Genomic DNA, 20,843 nt, shown 5'->3' with positions numbered 1-20,843 from the left:
AAGAAATCAATCAAGTTCTAAAAAAGAAAAGATTTTATTAAAGAAAGAAAAAAGTACACTATCTCTGTATTACCAGGATGCAAAAATACAGGGTTTAACTTATAAAAACTGGAGAGACTTCCCCTCCCTCCTCCTCAGAATAATCAGAGTAACAGCAAACAGAAATAAAGATATTTCTCCAGCAAACACACAATTGCAAATGTAGAAATCAAATTATAAGACTAATTCGCCTTTCTAATACTCACTATACTGGATAGTAGGAAATACTCCAGGAGAACTTGGAGACATGTCTGGCCTCTCTTAGATCCAAAGAGAGCACACAGAGCAAACAAGGAACGCAGACAAAGCCTTCCCTCCACAGAGATTTGAAATTATCCTGTCCCTTGATTGGTCCTCTGGTCAGGTGTTCCTCAGGTTACTGAGCTTGTTAACCCTTTACAGGTAAAAGAGACTTTAACCCTTAACTATCTGTTTATGGCAGCGCTATTATGCATTACCCACAATTGACAGCAAGTTGGAGGCTGAGTTTGTAACTTCAAGAGCCAGATAGCAGACTAGTGGATTTGGAAAATACATCTGGCCCTGGGTATATATTTACAGTAGTAATTGAGAATAAAATGACTCTACAGGAAGGTGGAAAAGTTGGAGAACAGGGTCAGGATTGGGAATTTGGAAGTCATGGGAATTCCAGAGCATGTTGTTATAATCACTATCATTATTTATTTGTATTGTAGTAGCAAGTAGGAGCCCCATTTATAAGCACAGTACATACGCAGAGCAAAAAGACAGTCCCTGCCCCCCAAAATTTATAATCCATAAAACAAGAGACAACAGGAGGGTGCAACAGATAAGTGGGACTCAAGAAACAATAAGACAGTACAGGACATCATGATAAATAGTGGTCTCAGCACACCATTATTGTTGCTGTGGGTATATGTTTTGTGAAAAACGTGGTGGAGTTGTTTGTTCTTGTGGCACCTTAAAGACTAACAAATTTATTTTAGCATGAGCTTTCGTGAGCTACAGCTCACTTCTTCAGATGCATAGAATGGAACACACAGACAGGAGATCTTTATTCTTGTGTTAACTCTTAGATTTTAATCTCTCTTGAAGCAACCAGGAGAATAACTGTTCTCCTCATGTTCTTGTACAGTTATTTCATGTGCTATTTTGCAGCTTTATAACAAAATCCTAAAATGAGGCTGTGCAATGGATAAAATAAACTGTTAGTTCTATAAGTATGCACTGAATATACCCTGGCACTTTCAAAGACATGCAGTTTTGCATCAGTCCCACAAGATCTAGACCTCATGTCCTTAAATCTCAAAAAGCTTCCCATGAACTACAGTGATCGATCCTTGTATTGCGAAAAATCATGATAAAGGTCCTCAAAAAATCATGATTTCCTTGAAAATGTGTTCTTTTTATTTGCCCTCTTGGTTTTGGTCCCTTTAGAGTTTGTGGGTTGGTTTTTTTTCCAAACGTTTCTCTGCAATCCTGAGGGCTAGAAATTTAATTTTTAAAAACTGAAAGAAGAGATTCTTACATAATCACATGAGTCCCAGAACTGAGACTATAAGAAAAGCACCAAATCTCATGAAACTCACAATAAAATTGCAAGAATTGGCAAGACTGGGTCTCTGAAGAGGCTTCCATATCTGTGGAAAAGGAAGAATCTGCAATTCCAAAACCCTTCAGAGCAAACTTGGCAAGAAGGCAAAAAATGAGAGAATGGATTACATGGACAGTCACAGGCTAATAGCTGTAGTTAAATATCTATTTCTGCTTGGAGGAAATTTACTGGCTTGCATTATATGGATAAATTACTTTGGTTGTTCAATGCACATTTAAAACCTATTAATTTTATTGCTGAGAAAATACACTGCTTAAACTGGTCCTGGAATATGTGTTAAGCTTCCTATATCCTAAAATGGGGACAGATTTAAGCTGACTGACTGCATGGGGCTGAGGCTGCTGGTGATTTTGTGCCCGCAAGAGGGACAAGAGCATTCCCAAGAGATATGTTCCTGTCACTATCTGTTCAGCCAGCCGTATCTTCTAGTTCTTCTATAAGAGATCTGATACTTTGCAATTATTTATAGTAGAAGAGGTCCTATAAATTAGAGTGCAAAGAGTTTATATGGTGCTGTTACTTTACTGCAGTTCAGCAATCTACTTGTACCGGCTTGTGGCTTTGAATGTTCCACCACCCTGGAATAGCTAAAGGGTATATATGTGAGCTTTATGGGAAGACTGTGTTCTGCTATTAGAAATGATATTTCTCTCTCTTCGTTTGTGAGGCTCAAGTTTAGCAGCAGGATCTGTATACATCATCTTACGCAGCAGATTTATGTTAATACATTACTGAATATTTTTCTGAACTTTGTCCTTATTTGATTAAAAAATTCTTATAAAAGTAATTGGGGAAATTGACTTGATATCTGTGCTGTCATTCATCTAGTTATAATGCCAAGAGCCTCCAACATATAGGCTTGATTTTCTTTGGTGAACAGCTGTCAAAGTCTTCCAACAAAATGGCACTTCGTGACTGAAGTCCAGCGTTTTAAACCGTCCTTTTTTCTATGCATAGCCAAGTCATTTACTTTCCCCATGAGCTGGCAGAACTGGAAAATCAAAGTCTTAAAATTCATAGATTTACAGAAATTAGAAATGATTAGCACTTACTACTGTTATTTACCGTAGCACCCACAATATGCTAGGCGTTTTTCAATCGTTCAGATAACAGTCCTTCCTCAGAAAAGCTCAGGAGGTATAGTCAGACAAGCAAGGGTGAAAGGAGATAGCAGTAGGCAAATCACATACAAGCCAACGGTTCACTGAGCAGCACAGCAGAGGTGGGCCCTGAAGGGGGACTTTGTCTTGTGGATATGCTCAGGGAGGTGTTACCATGTGTGGGGTCCACATGGAAAAAGGCAGAGAAGGCAATGTAAGAAGCTGACAAAGCTAATTAAGGGCTCACTATGACACATTGGCTCAGTTATGATTAGCGGAGGTACTTATGCAATCAAGATCCCCTTCACTAACAGGGAGGGAGCTACTAGCGGAGTGTTCTCCCTGTGAGCCCCTCAGTTCTGGAATGCCCTTCACTCCCTGCTTCTAAATAGCATGAATTTGTCAACTTTCATGGCGTGCTGCAGGGCCCAGTTGTTTCATCAGGCCTTTAAGGAGAGTTAGGCATGGAGGGGTATAGTCTGACATACTGAGTTATACTGAGAATTGCTGCTTTGGAAGATGAGTGAAGCTGACTGAAATGCATATGCTGATTTGGTCATTTTAAGTAACTCAAGGCACTCTAAACTCTTGTGTGGGCTCATTTATTGTTATAAATCAAAATAAATGGCAATAGAGGTTCCAGACAGGGCCCCGTTATGCTAGGTGCTGTATGTAAATGACATAAAAAGACAATTCCTGCCCTAAAAAGCTTAGTATCATTGTAGGCCCCATTCCTGTAAACTGCATATGCTTAACTTTAAGCACGTGAATGGCCCCATTACAATCATGCTTGAACACATGAGTATTTGCAGGTTTGGGCCCCCTATAACGCTGATGACAAGACCGAACAGGTAGATGAAACAAACAGGATGTGAAAGGAAGGAGCTGAATGAGGTAACAATAAAATGAGCAAGCTTCTCATGGTAAGCAGTAATTGCAGCTTTCCATTTGCCTAACTGTTATCAGCAGATTTTGTAGGCATCACAACAGAGGTGGGTCTTGAAGGAAATGGCTTTGTAGATATGTTTTTTCTCCTCTTGGGTGTGTTTTGGGGAGAACATTGCTATTTTTCTTATTTAGTGTTTTGGAGGTACAGTATCTGCCAGAAAAATAAAGGAGCATTCCAGTCTGGGCTTCTGTGATTACACTTCTGCCAGCTGCAGTATGGCTCAGGGTCACTCAGGGCTTGTAACCATCTTAGAGTGGTAGTGTTTTATGTGAAACTGAAAAGATTTCCCAAAATTCTTTTTGACTTCTACAAAAATAAAGGCAACAGCTGTCACTTTATCCTGATGTTGACTTGGCAACAGGACAGCTATACAGCATGGTGTTAAAATGGGAGCATTTGTAATTCTCTTGCCTCTTAGGAAAATGTCATATCTAACAAAACTTAAAAAATCAAAACATTCTGTGTCTGGGGCTGTCAATCACATCCTTTCACCAGCTTGAATTTCTCTCTCCCCAGGATAGAAAATTATTTTTCAGTCTACAATTGCATATTTTTGCAGGGGTCATAACTATTTTTGTCAAGTATTTTAGCATAGCTGCCAGAGTTACACAGTTCATAACTAATGTCTTCCTAAACCACTTGTGTGTCTCCAGGTGGCCCTTATCATCTGAGTTTTTATCTCAAGTTAAATGGTTGCCAGTTAACTCAAGGTAGTTTTCAACATGTTTGCAAAGGCTAGTCTGGATCCTCCCCAAACATTTGTTCCAGGATACAAACATTTGTAATTTAGGGCTTGTCTATGCTTAAACCACTACAGCAGCACAACTTCAGGGTAGATACTACCTGTGCCAGCAGAAGGCAACTCAGTATCATTGTATTCACTGTCTTGCTTACATCAACTGTTGCTGACTTTCAGAAGCCATCCCACAATGCCCCACACTGACAGTTCAGTCATTGCAAATGCTCCTGATGAGGGCGCACACCACCAACACAAGGAGTAAAGTGTAGACCTGCACAAGCGATGTAATTACTGTGGCGGTTGTATGCTGATGAAAATTAGGTCAACTTAATTTTGTAGTGTAGATATGCCCTATGTCGGCAGAAGAATTCTTCCACACACGTCTACTGTCTACTTGGGGACTTGTCACCTTAACTGTGTTACTCAGGGGTATGGATTTTTCACACCCCTGAGTAACATCGATGGGGTTGACCTAATTTTCTAGTGTAGACCAGCCCTTAGCTTAAATTCAGGGCCAGCCTCTGAAAATGTGTTAACTACCTCAAGTTAAATGGCAATCAGTAAACCACAGGTAAAAAACTCAAGTGTAGAAAGCCCTAAATGTAACTAGTGTATAAATTCTGGTTTACGCACAGTTTTTATACTGATATAATTATTTTGGTTAAGGCTGTGGGTTTTTTTGTGAAATACTTATGTTGGTACAACCTATAATGGGGATGTGGATATATTGTTATAAAAGTGTCTATACCAGAGTAAGGACAAAGTAGTAACAGATAGACTAACATGCGTTAGACTAACAGGTGTTTTGAGCGGTGTGTGAATATTGTTCCTGAAGAAAAGCTGGTATCAGCCACCAAAAGCTCATGAGTTGATCATGAGCTCACTCAGTTCTTACCCACTTCTTCTTCTATCCAAGAAGTGGGAATCAGAGAGAAAGCTTGCTCATGCAAACGCCTGTCTGTCTGTCTATCTGCCACACATTCTTTTTTTGCTTCTACAGAACCAGACTAACACGGCTACCCCTCTGATACTCTATACCAGAGTAGTTATATTAGCATAACTTATTCCCCTTCCTATATGGGACTAAAACTACACAGCTCTAAACACCTTTATACTGATATAACTCCATCCAGTTATGCTGCTGTAGCTATACCAGGTACAGCTTTTGTGTCTGGCCCTCTTTCGGTCTCTGAAATCGTTTTGTCAGCGTGTTCTGAATGGGTGGAAGGTGAGTTTGAATGCTTCTGAGGTGATTAGAAGATATAGGATCTGCTGTATGTCCCTGGGAAGGTGACATACACTTAGATCCCCTGGATTTTCATTGGGCTTGTGGATTTGGTCTATAAACTCATTGTCATGAAGTATTTAAGGTGAATATATAGACAAATCAATCATATGAATTTTGGTTGTACTTCCTAGGATTTTGGTAATTTATCAGAATGCATTCATTGTAGGGCTAGCTGGACCAGGGCTTAAGAGACATGGATTCTAATTCCTGGCTCTTCCACTAGCTTGCTGGGTGACACTGAAGAAGCCACTTCACCCTTTGTGCCTCAATTTCCCATCTGTAAAATGGGAATGATATTTATCTCCTGCGAAAGTGCTAGGAGATCTGTGGATGAAAAGCACTGCAGGAGAGCTAGGTGGAGGCTTTACCATTTATTTATTTATTATTCAGTTATAATAGAATTAATTTTCTGAATGTAACTGCTCATTAGCTTGTCTAATTGAGGAAGTCTTTGGCATTGGTAGAAGGAATTTCTTTATGCTGAACCCCACTGTGTTTAGTGGGTGGGCCTTCTGAGTCCAAAGGTTGAACTGCAGAGGTCTCTACTGACAGAGCAAACTGCATACACATTCTCTCAAGCAATTGCTGCACTTCTTTTAAGTACTTTAGTTATTGACATGTCTTACATAGCCTCTCAAACTCACCATTAGCAGGGTGAGTAAAGTGGGACTTTCTGTGAAAAGTGTTGCGATTCAGGTTTCCCACCTAAAGAAAGTTGCTCTCTGAGCTAGGCCCTCACCCATAATGTTCAAGAGAGCTTGGCACTGGCATGGCATACATGGAGATCATTAGTTTACAAACATTGAAAGTATTTACTTAAAACTAAATGTGTAATAGGGTTCCAGTCAGTTTAACAGCAAATACCTTGCTCAGACAGGTGGGCAAGCAATGTGTGCATTTGAGCATTTAAAGTACTCTTTCCTGGGATCTCCTTTGTTGGATAGAAATAATGCAGACTCGTTCTAAAGTTGGCACAGTGGGTCCTAAGTTTCCCACTCCTGTTTCATTTTGTACATTGGCACCAGAGTAACGGCCTTCTTTTGAGGGAGCCATTATTTTTTCTCCTTTTGCTCATTAAAGCAGTGCTGTTCATAACAATAAATGTCTCCAAGTGGAGCTGTATGTTGTAAGACAGTGGTTCTCGTCCAGGGCCTCCTGGGGTGCTGTGAGCAGGTTTCAGGGGGGCTGCCAAGCAGGGCCAGCATTAGACTTGCTGGGGCCCAGGGTAGAAAGCTGAAGCTCCACTGCATGGGGCTGAAGCCTATGGCCCTGAGCCCTGCCACCTGGGGCTGAAGCTGAAGCCTGAGCAATGTAGCTTTGCAGAGACCTCTGTGACATGGGGCCCCAGACAATTGCTCGGCTTGCTATCCCCTAACGCCAGCCCTGGCTTTTATATGCAGAAAAATATTGGTTGTGGCTCAGGTGGGATGTGGAGTTTTTATAGCAAGTTGGTGGGGGCCTCAGAAAGAAAAAGGCTGAGAATCTCTTCTGTGAGACATTTGATCTGAATGCTTGGAAACAAAGTTATGTAAACCTGAAAGTTCCAGTCTAAAATTATTATTATTGTTATTATTTATCTTTTCAGAGTTCCCACAGAAAGGTGTGGATTGGAAGTTTTTTTTTGCAACCATCAAGCTGAATGTATTAAATAAGGAATAAATGTTGTTTGTTGTGCAGACTCTCAGCACCCCCTAGTGTCTGTGTAGCATTTTCACTGCTTGTCTTCTCACATTAAACTTCCTTCTTCTTTAATTGCCAAACATCCCTTACTGAGGCTTGCCTTGTTTGGTTGTTCTGCTGCAGAGACTCTGTGTCTGTCATTAAGTTTTATTCAAGTTTTCAACAGAGATTGGAGCCGTTATTCTGTAGAACCAAGTATTTCTATGAGCTCCAGCAGAGACCTCTTAATATTTCTAATTTTTCAGGCAGTGTCTTCCTTTATGGTTTCAGGGAAAGCGTTTAGCAGACTTTAAAGCTCTATTTACATAAGGCTTTGGAACCACTTTTCCTCTCCTCTCTCAGACTTGTCACTACTAGGGGGGATTTGATAGCTGCTTTCAACTACCTGAAGGGGGGTTCCAAAGAGGATGGATCTAGACCAGGGGTCAGCAACCTTTCAGAAGTGCTGTGCTGAGTCTTCATTTATTCACTCTAATTTAAGGTTTCCCGTGCCAGTAATACATTTGAACGTTTTTAGAAGGTCTCTTTCTATAAGTCTATAATATATAACCAAACTGTTGTTGGATGTAAAGTAAATAAGGATTTTAAAATGTTTAAGAAGCTTCCTTTAAAATTAAATTAAAATGCAGAGCCCCCTGGATTGGTGGCCAGGACCAGGGCAGTGTGAGTGCCACTGAAAATCGGCTCGCGTGCCGCCTTCGGCACGTGTGCCATAGGTTGCCTACCCCTGATCTAGACTGTTCTCAGTGGTGGCAGATGACAGAACAAGGAGTAATGGTCTCAAGTTGCAGTGGGGGAGGTTTAGGTTGGATATTAGGAAACACTATTTCACTAGGAGGGCGGTGAAGCACTGGAATGGGTGGTGCAATCTCCTTGCTTAGAGGTTTTTAAGGTCAGGCTTGAGAAAGCCCTGGCTGGGATGATTTAGTTGGGGATTGGTCCTGCTGTGAGCAGGGGGTTGGACTAGATACCTCCTGAGGTCCCTCCCAACCCTGATATTCTATGAAAGCCTATTCTTGGGTATCCATCCCAGTGAGCATTTCACCGCTGTTTAAATTTTGTTTACCACATGTTTTTAAAGCCTTCAGCTGGTCTGCTAGTCCAAAGCTCACTTCACTGAGGGGGCTGTTTATTGAATATGGTTCAGCATCTTTCTGATTATCAGAGTGACAAAGAAAGTGATGTTTCTTGTGCACTTTAGGGCTCTGCACAGGGGTGAATTTCACCCCCTCTGCTCATGAAAGACGCTAAATTAAGAGACCTGGATGCTGGAGCTCTGTCCACAGAATAGTTCTGTAACAGGGCAAGTTTCTTTTTAATGCCTTATCCTTGACCTAGGGGCAAGAGGAACATGGAGAATTCTTACTCATTCTGTTATTCTGTGGGCTCCTGCAGTACATTAAACAGATAAAACTTGAAGTCAGTGGGAGTTTTACTAGCATACTGAACTGCTGGTTCAGGCTGTCTAAGATGGTACCTATTTTATGTTGGTCATTTATGATATGTTGCAGTAGGAACTGGACTAAGACCAGTTCATTTCTTATAGACTTCAGGGTGTGAATTTCTTTAGGATATTTAGGGGACCAGGATACATTATCTGCCTCTTCCTTTCATGGGATGCCTTTCCTGGCTAAAACAAGAGTATAGGAAGCAATGCAAGTTTAGTAGGTCCAGCATGCAAGAAAGTAGTAGTAGAACTATTTTTATTTAGCTTAAAATGTGTTCTGTGTGCTTTACAGACAGATATGAAGATAAAGTTCCTGGCACAAAGATTTTAGCCTAACAAGGCTTGGAAGTAATCCATTTGATTTCATCTGATATTGGAAGTATTTTCCAAGTATGGTGATTTTATGTGAGTTATATTTTCTGTGAGTACAAGAATATATAAAAACAAACACCATATACTAATGATTCAAAATATAATTATTGCAGAAGTCAAAATTTGCAGCAGATTCAGAATTATTTTAATTAATATTTCATTAGTTTGTTGAACACAGTGGAATAATACTGACTTTCTTACTAGAGTTACTAATACATTGTCAGCCCGCAAGTGACTTTTAAAAATTAATTTCTTTTAAAACTTTTCAACGGATGCTTTTTTTTTTTTTTTTTTACTGTTTGAGAGGCGCAATCAATTATCAGTTTCCAATTAAATCTTTTGAAGGCTAATCAGAGTGCATTCGTTTGAGAAATAGCTGCAAGTATTAGCAGGGCTCGAAGCATTGGACACTGGTGGTTTGTTAATGCTAAGGCAGTTAATAAATAGTAGTAAGACTGAATTCGTAGAGTGCCTTTCATCTGAGAATTTCAAAGTGCTTTAAAAAGGTACATAAGTCTTATGCCTATTTTACAGTTTGGGAAACTGAGGCACAGAAGGGCTAGCCATCTTGTCCAAGGGCACACAGCAAATGTCATAGATATTGCAACTAACTGAGTGTATGTACATTTTCAAACAAATGTAGTTTTCAAGATGACTGTGTTCCTTTAAGTAAAATGCTATCTCTTCGGCAGACTTTCTCATCTCTCAAACTGCTGGTGACTCTGTCAGGACAAGGAGCTTTAAAATCTAAATTGAGTCAGCTGTAATGCCTCGCACTGGAAGAAGTTCTTTTTGTATAACTAATGTTTATGATAAAAGGGTATATGAGAAAAATCAATGGGATGTCACAGTTCTCGGTTATAAACTATTCAAAAGACAGTTCAACTGGTGAGGTAAGAGGTAGCGGTTATTTTTATACAAAATAATAAATATGACCTCATGGAATTCTTTTGAAAGTCTCTGGGTAAAGACCACAATGCAGTGGAATCTGCAGAGAATCACTTCCCAAATCAAAGCTCTAATGCTGAGGATGCACACTCTGGTTTTGAATAGTGATGGTGGGGCAAGGAAGTAGCAGTGACTATTGGCTGGAGCTGGAGAGTAGAGGAAAAGAAGCCTGGTCTCTTGACTCTCATTCTCTTAGTGATGGGCTGTGTGTTCTTGGGCAAGTCACAGGAAAATGGAGGTGTAGAGCATCAGTCTGTAAAATGGGAATATATTTTACCTACCTCGGTGTAAAGTGGTTTGAATTCTCCGGTGAGGGATGCAATACTAGTACAAAGTATTATATATTATTCTGGTTAATGCATAATACTGAGATGTCAGGGAGACAGCACCATCTGCTAGAACACTAATAACTGGAAAAGCAGCAAAGAATCCTGTGGCACCTTATAGACTAACAGACGTTTTGGAGCATGAGCTTTCGTGGGTGAATGCCCACTTCGTCGGATGCAAGTAGTGGAAATTTCCAGGGGCAGGTATATATATGCAAGCAAGAAGCAAGCTAGAGATAACGAGGTTAGTTCAATCAGGGAGGATGAGGCCCTGTTCTAGCAGTTGAGGTGGCCTAATAACTAATAACTGGAAGACTTTAACTAACCAAGTATAAACTTGCTAAATATCCTATTGGGATATTTTTTTATGAATGAATTTTTCAGTAGCATAAAGTATTCTTTCTTTGACCAGCTCACTCTGGAGAATGAGAGATGACAGGCTTCTCCTGGCTTAGTGCTTGGCTGCTGGTGGCTGCGGAGCACCTGCTGATTTTTCCCCATGGGGAGTTGGCGCCTATGCCTGCAGTGATGGGGAAATGATTAAGTAGATATCTTCTAGGAATTATTTTGGGGAAGTTCTGTGGCCTGTGTTACACAGGAGGTTAGACTAGTTGATCACAATGCTTCTGGCCTTGAAATCTGTGACTCTTAAAATCCCATAGTAAGGTGCTAGAATCAACACACACTCTGACATACAGCAGCAAGCTGGGCTAGTGGATGCCTAAAGGAAGGGTGGTGGCTAACATTGAGATTTGGACTGTGGATCTCTTGTTTGCTGGGGATGAGGATATACATAATGCCTTGAAACGTGAGGGTATTATTGCCTAATGGAGATCACTTTTTCAACTCAAAAGGTGAAAAGTTTTCAATATAACAAATCAATCTAGTCCAGGGGTAGGCAACCTATGGCACACGTGCCAAAGGCGGAGAGTGAGCTGATTTTCAGTGGCACTCATACTGCCTGGGTCCTGGCCACCCATCTGGGGGGCTCTGCATTTTAATTTCATTTTAAATGAAGCTTCTTAAACATTTTAAAAACCTTATTTCCTTTACATACAACACTAGTTTAGTTATATATTAAGAGACCTTCTAAAAAGTTCAAATTTATTACTGGCACAGGAAACATTAAATTAGAATGAATAAATGAAGACTCGACACACCACTGCTGAAAGGTTGCCAACCCTTGATCTAGTTTATGGGCCAGATTCAACACTGACATATTAGGATTACATTCACTTCCGTGGAGTTTTACATGCTTACCCCAGCATTGAATTTGTCCCTATTTCATTATAACTCTTTGTCCAAAACATACTAGATGCTCTGCTTGGGTTTCAGTTTTATCCCCTAGCCTCAGATGACCCTGTCTCAGCTAGTACCTGGCAACTCCAAGCCTTTGGCATTCAAAATTGTTGATACACTAGAAGGATAGGAGAGGAAAATAACTGTAGATTACAGGGCACTCTCCTAGGCATTTAGGTGAATTTTGCAATTCAAACCTCATCATTGCGTGACTTTCTGGAAGGAACGGTGCTTTCAGAAGCCAGATACCCTCTGATGAGGGCAATATGGAAGAGAGAGGAATGAGTAAGCATGATGTGCTGTATTCATACTCTTGCATGGTACTTCTAAGGGGCATTCAGGGGAAGCTGGCAATATCTCTGAGAAAGAGAGAAGCCAGAGTGCTGTGGAGTTGTCTTAAAGTATTATTTCCAAACAAAAAACTGTTATAGAAGAGCTAAGTTTGAAAGTATTTCAGTGGAGTCAAGGTGGCACCCCCTCTCCATTACTTTACTTACAAAATTTCTACACCTATCCAATAAAAAAAAAATCCACATTAAACTCTATATGAACAGTAAAGAGATCCAGCCAGGTTTCCACTGCCATATAATCATTCACTAACCTCCCCATCCCCAATTTACAGCTCGCATCCAACTTTAACATTGCCCTGTTGTTTTGTTCTGTTATGGAAGTATGCTGTTGGAATACTAATATGTGTTCAAACACTGAAAGACATTTATCAGCAATGCCAAAACACATTTGTAAGTTTGTAGGCTGAGCCATTCTGGAGATGATTTGCCAAAAAAACATTAGGAAATTGTTCAAAAATTCAGTGAGGAGAAAGAGTCAACCAACATAACTTTAAACCTCTTTTTTTGGGGGGGGGTTCCCAGAAATAAATCTCTCTGAATGAGAAATGGCATGGAAATTTTCAGGGGGATCTGTTTCTTTTGGGTGGAATTTGGAGGTTATAATCGGAAAATTAGCTTCTGTAAGATTAGTTAGTTAGTCCAGACTGCCATTGCTATATGAAATTTCTTTTTTATAAAAAGTCAGTAACAAGTAAAATATGAATGTGCTGTGGTTTGACACCTTATTCCAACAGATTTGTTTTGTGTGTAGTCAGACATGGCTCTCCAGACTGTAATGATGAAAGTTTTGACTCCTGCTAGCGCTGCAGAACTAAGGCAGCTACAGAATAATGAGCTGGATGTTTTTCTAGTTTGTGCATTGCAGATAGATTCTTCACTAAATTCTGATTGCAGAATCTTAAATGTTGGTAGTGAGTGAACCAGAAAGACCCAACTTAATTTAGAAACCCCCAGGCTGAGTGTGCAGCATTAGCAGTTCACAAAGCCATAATTTTACTGGTAAACTGAGCAAGTTTAATGTGGAGTCAACAAACACTGGACCCCATAACTCTTTTGAATATGAGAACACTTTATAATCATTCATTTCAGCTAGATGTTTATACCTGTTTTTCAACTACACCTCTACCCCGATGTAACGCGGTCCTCGGGAGCCAAAAAATCTCACCGCCTTATAAGTGAGACCGCGTTATATCGGGTTTGGTCCGGGCCCTTTAAATCACCACCGGAGCTCTGGCAGCGGGGCTCGGGCGGTGATTTAAAGGGCCCGGGGCTCCACATGAATTCGGATATAACACGGTAAAGCAGCGGGGCTTGGGTGGCGCTTTAAAGGGCCCGGGGCTCCCCACTGCTTTACTGCGTTATATCCGAATTCATGTTATATCGGGTCACATTCTATCGGGGTAGAGGTGTCGTTCCAAAAGGAAGGGTGTGCATGTTGCCCAGCAGAGGGAGCTGTGAACAAGTGAATACCCTCCACAGCTTTTCTCTGAGTCTGATAAATGGATATATTCTTTGAAGACAATATTTACTGAGTTCTACACAAAATTGTGTCACCTAGAGGTTAATTTTAAATACACTGGTTTGCTAGTTTGCCAGGAGTACATTTTTAGCAGCTAGAGGCACTCGTATGCTATTTTGTTCAGAGTTACATGAACTTTTAATGCTATCAAGTATCCAGCTACATTCAAGGAGACACATGTTTACAATACAGTGCAAAAAGTAGCTATAAAAATAGAAGTGCATTCTTGACCTTGATCCTTATTGATCACGGTATCAGCATTTTCGGTGACGTATTCTTAGGGGCGTAGGCAGGCCACTGATAGATATCACACGCACAAAAGCAAGGTTGCCAGGCATGCACTCTGCACTCAACTGGAGCTAAAAGTCTGTAGAGAGAGGCTTGTGCATCATGCAGTGCCCAGCTGAAAATATGAAGTAGCCACAAGAGAAACTGTGTTTGAGAGCGTCATCTGGCCCAGGGTTTCAAACAGAAACGAGGCATTGAATCTGTCCGTGGAACTGCCTATCTTCTGTCTGAGCACTTGACTAAGGACGCTGATTTGAATAGAAGGCCTGTGCTGGAAGGGAGTGCAGCCACTGACGCCTATTGTGAGCTCCTGAAAAGCTAGGAGCTTGGCTCTTGAGTTTGAGTGTGCGCATACACTGTGCGTATCTTTTTTTGCACATCCAAATAGCAATTCTCTTTGCTACAGAACAAACTTGAAACGTCTCAGCCATGGAGAAATGGGACAGCAGTGCAGGTACCTCTGCTTTCCACATGCCAGAGTGGATGGTGAGTTGATGTATAGTTTATTATTTTAGTTAATACACAGCAAATCAGTCACTACTGTATTTCTAAAGAGAGTTTCTCTTTGTCAAGTGGATTTATGCCAGCCTCAATTTTACTGCATTGTACTCAAGTATAATAACATTTACCAGGAATGGGAATCATTAAAGTCAGAGGCGGGCGAGATCCAGTAGTCCCATCTCCCTGCCAATGCAGGATTATTCTTCATTGTACATATATTCTCCAGTCTAACTATAAAAGGTCAGGTGGCACTAGAAATAGTCTCTCTTTATGGAATGGGGATACTATTTTCCTATTTCACAGTGGGATTGTGTAAGGACTTGATGTTTATAAAGCAATCTGAGATACATGGAGGAAAAACCACTGGAAGTCCAGAATAATCTTCTGGGGTGCATTGCATTGTCTACTCTGAGAACAAGATATGCATAGCAAACACTCTTTATTCTTTCTTTGGCAGTCTTAATGTTTATTACTAAGTAGGACTCCGTCTTTGAAATGGCATCTGTGTTGCTTATGTCTGGGTTACCTTCCCTAATGTTAATTTTAAAACAGGCAACTGATACTCAGAGCAACATGTGCTGCTCCACCTCACCTCAGCCAGTAAGAGGGCAGGAGAAGAAACACAGTGAGAACTGAAATAACATTTTCTCTGCTTTGCTCCTTTGACATGAGGAGTTCTTGAAATGGTTGACAACGTAGTGATTCTGTTTTCAAAACTAGCCAGCACTTGAACAGTTAAAGCTTGTGTCTGGGGGACAGCTTCCACCAGAGAAAGTGTCTGTGCACCTACCATGGTTTAAAAATGCTTATGCCATCCCAGCGCAAAAGAGCGCCATATTAAGAGCTATTACTCCTTCCCAGATTGCTACTCACGTTTTACAGCCTAACGTCTTTCTGTTTGAAAAGTTGACTCTTACCGGCTCTTCCTAGGCTGTGTCTGCACTACACACCTTTTAGCAACAGGACTGTGCCGCTACAGCCGTGCTGCTAAAAGCCGCGCGGTGTTGCTGCTGTTTGTCAGCGGGAGAGAGCTTTCCTGCCGACAAAAAACTTCCACCCCCAACGAGTGGCAGTAGCTTTGTCGGCAGGCGCTGTTCACACTGGCGCTTTTCATCAACAAAACTTTTGTCTTTTGAGGGAGTGTTCTTTTAACACCTCTGACAAAAGTTTTGTTGTTCAGGTACCAGTGTAGAGAAAGCCTAAGGAAGGCCTTTGATTTGTTTTAGGGCACTAAAGCAAGAGATTTGGATTTCTGTAGGAACTTAAAAATGTGTTGCAGCAACAAGCTTTGCAAATAGCCAGTGGTAAAAAATAGTATTTGAACCGGTCTGATGTAAACACTCGAAGCTATAAAAATATCTTTTCAGAGAATCTGTTCTGATTTGGTTTGAACTTTGTTAGTCCTCTGGAGTAATTCAGCGTTAATTAGTCTCTCTAAAAGTTTTACAGTAATTATGAAGCTGTCATTTTCTTTCCCTGGCCTGCTGGTGGTCTACAGAGTGAAATTATCTACTGTACTTTACCCCAACTTATCTTGTATTTTATGTCACACTATTAAGAAATTGTTAAAACATTTGAAGGTCAGCATTGATACAACTTTGCATAACATTTGACACTTTAGAAGTGTCTATTTTATACTGATTCAAATACCTTCAAACAGGGATTTCTGTTTATGAATTAGGTTTTAGTTTGGTCATTCGTAATTTCTAGCTCTTTAGGGCAAAGGTAATCATACTGGGATCTGACCCGTGCTAGCAAAAAATAAGTTTAAATGTGGTGGTTGCTAGCAGGGCTGTAACAGTTTCTCTTTGTGATCTGGACATGTATTTTTTCAGAAAAAAAAATGTTTTTAAAAAGTCTGTGCTACAAGGTCCCATCTACAAAGAGCTTGTGGTTGTGTTTAACAGCCATGCTTAATCAGTTTGAACTCTGCTAAACCCAGGTATAACATGGTTTGCCAAGCCAATGTGGATAGGTCCAAACATACTATAAGTAAAGATTGTCCTGAACTGCAAAATTCACATGTTGGTTTGAGTCTTTATTTCAAACCTGCTACCCCTCTCAGAGTTGTGGGGTGTTAAGATTCAGGGAGTTCGAGGATTACAAAGAATCACTGTTCCAACCTGCATCCGACGAAGTGGGGATTCACCCACGGAAGCTCATGCTCCAATACATTTGTTAGTCTATAAGGTGCCACAAGACTCTTTACTGCTTGTTCTAACCTAGGTTCCCACGTTGGATAAAGCACTGATTTTTAACTAAACCTATATTTAGTCCCTTCTGCATGGGTCAGCCAAGCTGTATTTTAAACTGGTTTGTACAACAACCAAGCTTAAGGTCCCACATACATTATAACTTCCACTGCATTGGAGGAATCAGTTGCAACACAGCAATCTCCTGACATGATTTAAAACAGTCTTGTAGTGTAGGTGTTCCTGAATTGTGCTACACATCTGAAGTTTTACAGGGCTGAAGAACAAAACAGGAATAGGGTTAATACGTGATTGAGGAGAATGAACCCAATGTTAACTATGTTGGGGGACTACTGTGACCCTCAATGAAGCTGAGATCTGGATTGTGCATAGATGGTATCATAGATAAGGCTAAGATTTTGTCACGGATATTTTTAGTAAAAGTCATGGATGTGTCGCGGAATATTCATGGAAGCCTGTGACCTGTCTGTGACTTTTACTAAAAATATCCTTGACAAAATGGGGAGCTGCAGAGTCCCCACACCACCAGCAGAGGCTGGGCAGCTGCGGTGGCTCCGGCTCGGAGCTCCGGGGCCTCCACCCTACCTGGGAGGCTCAGAGCTCCAGGTTTCCCTGCTGCCCTTGGCGGCCGGGAGCTGCTCGGCTCGGAGCCTCCCATGTCTCAGAGCTCCGGGGGCCCCCGCTGTCTGCAGCATCTGGGAGCTGCAGGGTACCCCCCACCAGCCACCACGTGCGGCAGGGGGACCCTGCAGCTTCCAGCCACCACGAGCTGGAGTCACAGAGGTCTCCGGAAGTCATGGATTCCAGGACTTCTGCAACCTCCATGACAAAATTGTAGCCTTAATCGTAGATAACCTCTCAGGTAATCTATAGCCTTGGTCTAAATACTGGCCTTAAGCAAATCTCTGTCCACACCAACCAAGGGAAACTTTTTGGTAGAAGAATCCTGCTAGCAAAACCCCCGTTTAAATGCAATTGTGGCTCATGTGATTCTAACCCCAATGTGATCAGGATCAGAAGTACTGCTGGGGACCTCGGGCAGTTGTAAAATCAAGTACGGGATTTTCAGATCTGCCCTTTAAAATTCAGCAAAAGTTCCCTTATCTGGTGTCAGTAAAAAACCATGCTCAGTGCAGTGGTAGTGCTGGTGAGACACCAGCGACACCCAGGCAAGTGGATTCTTTCTGGAGACTTCAGCAGTTTCATGTTGAAGACATGGTAATAGCTCAGAGTGCACAGAGGGAACTGGCTTCACTTGTAATGATAACTCATTGCTCTGGGAAAAGGCTGTTCCTGTCTTGTGTGTGTCGAATACTGTACATATGGGTCCAAACAGCAGAGATGCCTGGACAACACATGCAGATGGCCCGTAGCAAGCGCATTAAAGTAACTTCTTGAGCACTTTCAAAACTAAGTGGAAAAACTTGCTGGTTTTGGGCCTCTAAGATCAAGTGTAGTATCATTTCAACATCAAATGCATTCATTGTTGGGGGAAATGTATCCTGCCTTGAGGACCCAACAGGTGTTTTCCTCTCTAACTTCTCTGATCTTATGATTTTATACTGGAGACGACAAAGCCCCCTTTTGTTACCTGAGCAACTTGAAATAATATGGAAAGAACCTTGCCGCTTGGTTTCAGCTGTCACAGTGCCGCTACAAACAGACCTGGTAACAAGTTTGGGGAACTATTTTCTCCATTTGTAAATGTTTGTCGTTCCTCATCCGAGTCTCTCTTTGGCCTTGTCCACACGAAGCTGTTTTATTAAAAATTTCCCACCAGCGCACTTCCAAACATGGTTGCTGTGGTTGCTGTGGTGGTAGGGACTATCAGATTGCAGCATTTTTACCTGTGTTACATACATTAGGGGGGAGGAATAGCTCAGTGGTTTGAGCATTGGCCTGCTAAACCCAGGGTTGTGAGTTCAATCCTTGAGGAGCCCACTTAGGGATCTGGGGCAAAAATTGGTCCTGCTAGTGAAGGCAGGGGGCTGGACTCGATGACCTTTCAAGGTCCCTTCCAGTTCTAGGAGATTGGTATATCTCCAATTATAAAAAAAAAAAAAAAAAAGCCTGCTCTGAACCGTTATATGAACATAGTGATAAAATTCTAGTATCTGCTTGGAGTCTTGTCTCCATTAGCACTTCCACCAGTGGAGCTGTATCAATTTGGCCATGGTGGGAAGATTTTTAGTGGAGAAGCCTAGCAATGGCAGTGAGGGGAAGGGATTTTCCTGGCATCCACGTGTGAAATTTCTACTCATCTGCTAGGACCGATTTGGGCAGGAGGTAGTCTGAACAAGCCACTGGGTATGAGGGTGGGCTGGATTGCAATATATCGTGATTCAGTCCCCTGTTGGCACTGATATCCAAGAGGTCTGAGGGCCAAGTTCAACCTCCACCCAGGTCTCCTGTGAAGTGGTAGAATATACTCAACTCTCAAGCTGGAGTTTGTACTATTCTAGGCAATGGTCTAATATTTGATTTTCATTTCATTTAGCACTGCACTGAGATTCTAGGTGCACTAGAGGTATTCTAGATCAGCAGTCCTCAAACTTTTGAGGGTTGCCCCCACCGGACCCCTGTTCACATCCCCCTTCCTGCCCCCTCTCACCCCCCAGCTGGGTCCGGGAGTGGGACCATGGCTGGGAGGATGGATAAGAGGGCCAAGGCTGGGGCTGCATCTGGAGGTTGGGTTGGGCCAGGGTCATGTCTGGGGGCAGGGGCAGAAGGGTAGCCACAGCTGGGCTGCGGCCGGGGTTGGCAGCTGGGCTCATGGCCAGGTGTGGCGCCACTCCCGGCCTTGCCCCCAGCCTCAGCCCCGGGCTGGGAACAGAGTCGCGGCTGGGGATGAGGCCAGGCATGCATGGAGCCGGGAGCCAGTGCCGCGGCTGGGGTGGGAGCATAGTTGCAGCTGGGCTGCAGTGGGGGCCAGCAGCCAGGCCTGCGGCCAGGTGCAGCTCCACTCCTGGCCTTGCCTCCTGCCTTGGCCCCGGGCTGGGAAAGGAGCCGCGGTCAACGGCCGAGGCAAGGGACAGAGCCAGGGGCTGGGGGCTGGACCAGAATAGATCTGGGGGTGGGGAGGGGCTGGATGGCGCGCCTTCCCTGCCCCCAGGAGGACTGGCCTGGGCCCCGCTGCACCCCCCTGGATGGTTCTCCACGCCCTTCTAGGGGAGTGGTCTCCACACTTTGGGGACTTCTGCTCTAGATGGATGCCTATGGCCTCCCAGACAGCAAATGACCTGGCAACTGCAAGACATCTGGATAATAAGATACATTATTGGGAGAAGTTCAAACTGTGCTTCAGAATTACAAAGGGTTAAAATGTACACGTTAATCCACTGAGTTAGAATCCATGTGACATTTTAGCTGTAGGGCTGGAATCTTAAACACTTAAAGCTTTAGCATAGGCCTTGGCTCAACAAGTAGAGTTGTCAGGATTACACATTAATTTAAGGCATGAGAAAGTTTGGAACACTTCTACAGCTCCCTCCTCAAAAAGGATATGAATCATAAGTCTTTTGAACATAGCTGAAGAAGTCAGGGTTAGAAGTTAACTGAAGTAACTTAACCTTCACATTTTACAGCTCATTTTGTGCAAGGCAGCTCTTGTCAATAAGCAAGGAGTGAGTTTGCGTCACAGTGGAGGGAAAAGCATTGTGTCTACTTCAGCAAGCCAGTTGTGTGTGTTTTGGAGGCGTCTCAGCTATTAACACCAGGCATCCAGACGCACGTCTCTGATTTCATGTAGGAAAGTGTAACAGGATATAAAGCATCTCTCCTGGTAACCAGGGTATTGTATGTTGTTGCAGTCATGTGGTTTTCTTTTCCTGAAAAATGATGAGATCTTAGTCGGCTGGGGTCTTTTCACAAGTCTAGTGGTTAAAGCACAGTTTTCAGAGGATTCAATTCCAGTCTCTGCTCATTATGAGCTCTGGCAAGTTGCATACCTGTCTGTACCTCCATTTTTCCATCTGTTAATAGGGTAATACTTTCCTCATGGGAACACTGGGAGCATTAAATAAAGCACTTTGAGATCCTCTGATAGGAAGTGTTATTAAGGGCAAAGTATTATCATAATTCATGCTGGTCATAACCATTCTAGGTGAGATTGCCAAACAAGTTTCCATTTTAATCCTGTTATTTTTACAGCCTCCTAACTTTCTAAACTATTTTGGGAAGATAGTTACTTGT

At 42.2% G+C, this 20,843-nt stretch overlaps 1 protein-coding gene across 8 annotated transcripts in view; it reads left to right on the top strand.

Moving 5' to 3' along the window:
• The window catches only part of AHCYL2 (adenosylhomocysteinase like 2), a 202,836-nt gene that overhangs the window by 111,259 nt on the left and 70,734 nt on the right, over positions 1-20,843 (top strand). Inside the window, exon 1 of one of the 8 annotated variants that reach the window (XM_039519913.1) lies at positions 14,329-14,424. The exons of 5 other annotated variants lie outside the window; for them this stretch is intronic. In XM_039519913.1, the coding sequence (XP_039375847.1) occupies positions 14,368-14,424 (57 nt within the window). In that variant the 5' untranslated portion in view covers positions 14,329-14,367. Of the gene's footprint in view, positions 1-14,328; positions 14,425-20,843 lie in introns of those variants that run through there. 2 more of the 8 variants (XM_039519917.1, XM_039519918.1) reach the window with 2 other exon arrangements.

Source organism: Mauremys reevesii, linkage group 1 (assembly GCF_016161935.1).
Source record: "Mauremys reevesii isolate NIE-2019 linkage group 1, ASM1616193v1, whole genome shotgun sequence".
In the NCBI taxonomy this organism is placed as follows: domain Eukaryota; kingdom Metazoa; phylum Chordata; order Testudines; family Geoemydidae; genus Mauremys; species Mauremys reevesii.
The sequence above is the reverse complement of the archived record's forward strand: the minus strand, read 5'-3'. Positions and strand labels throughout refer to the sequence as shown.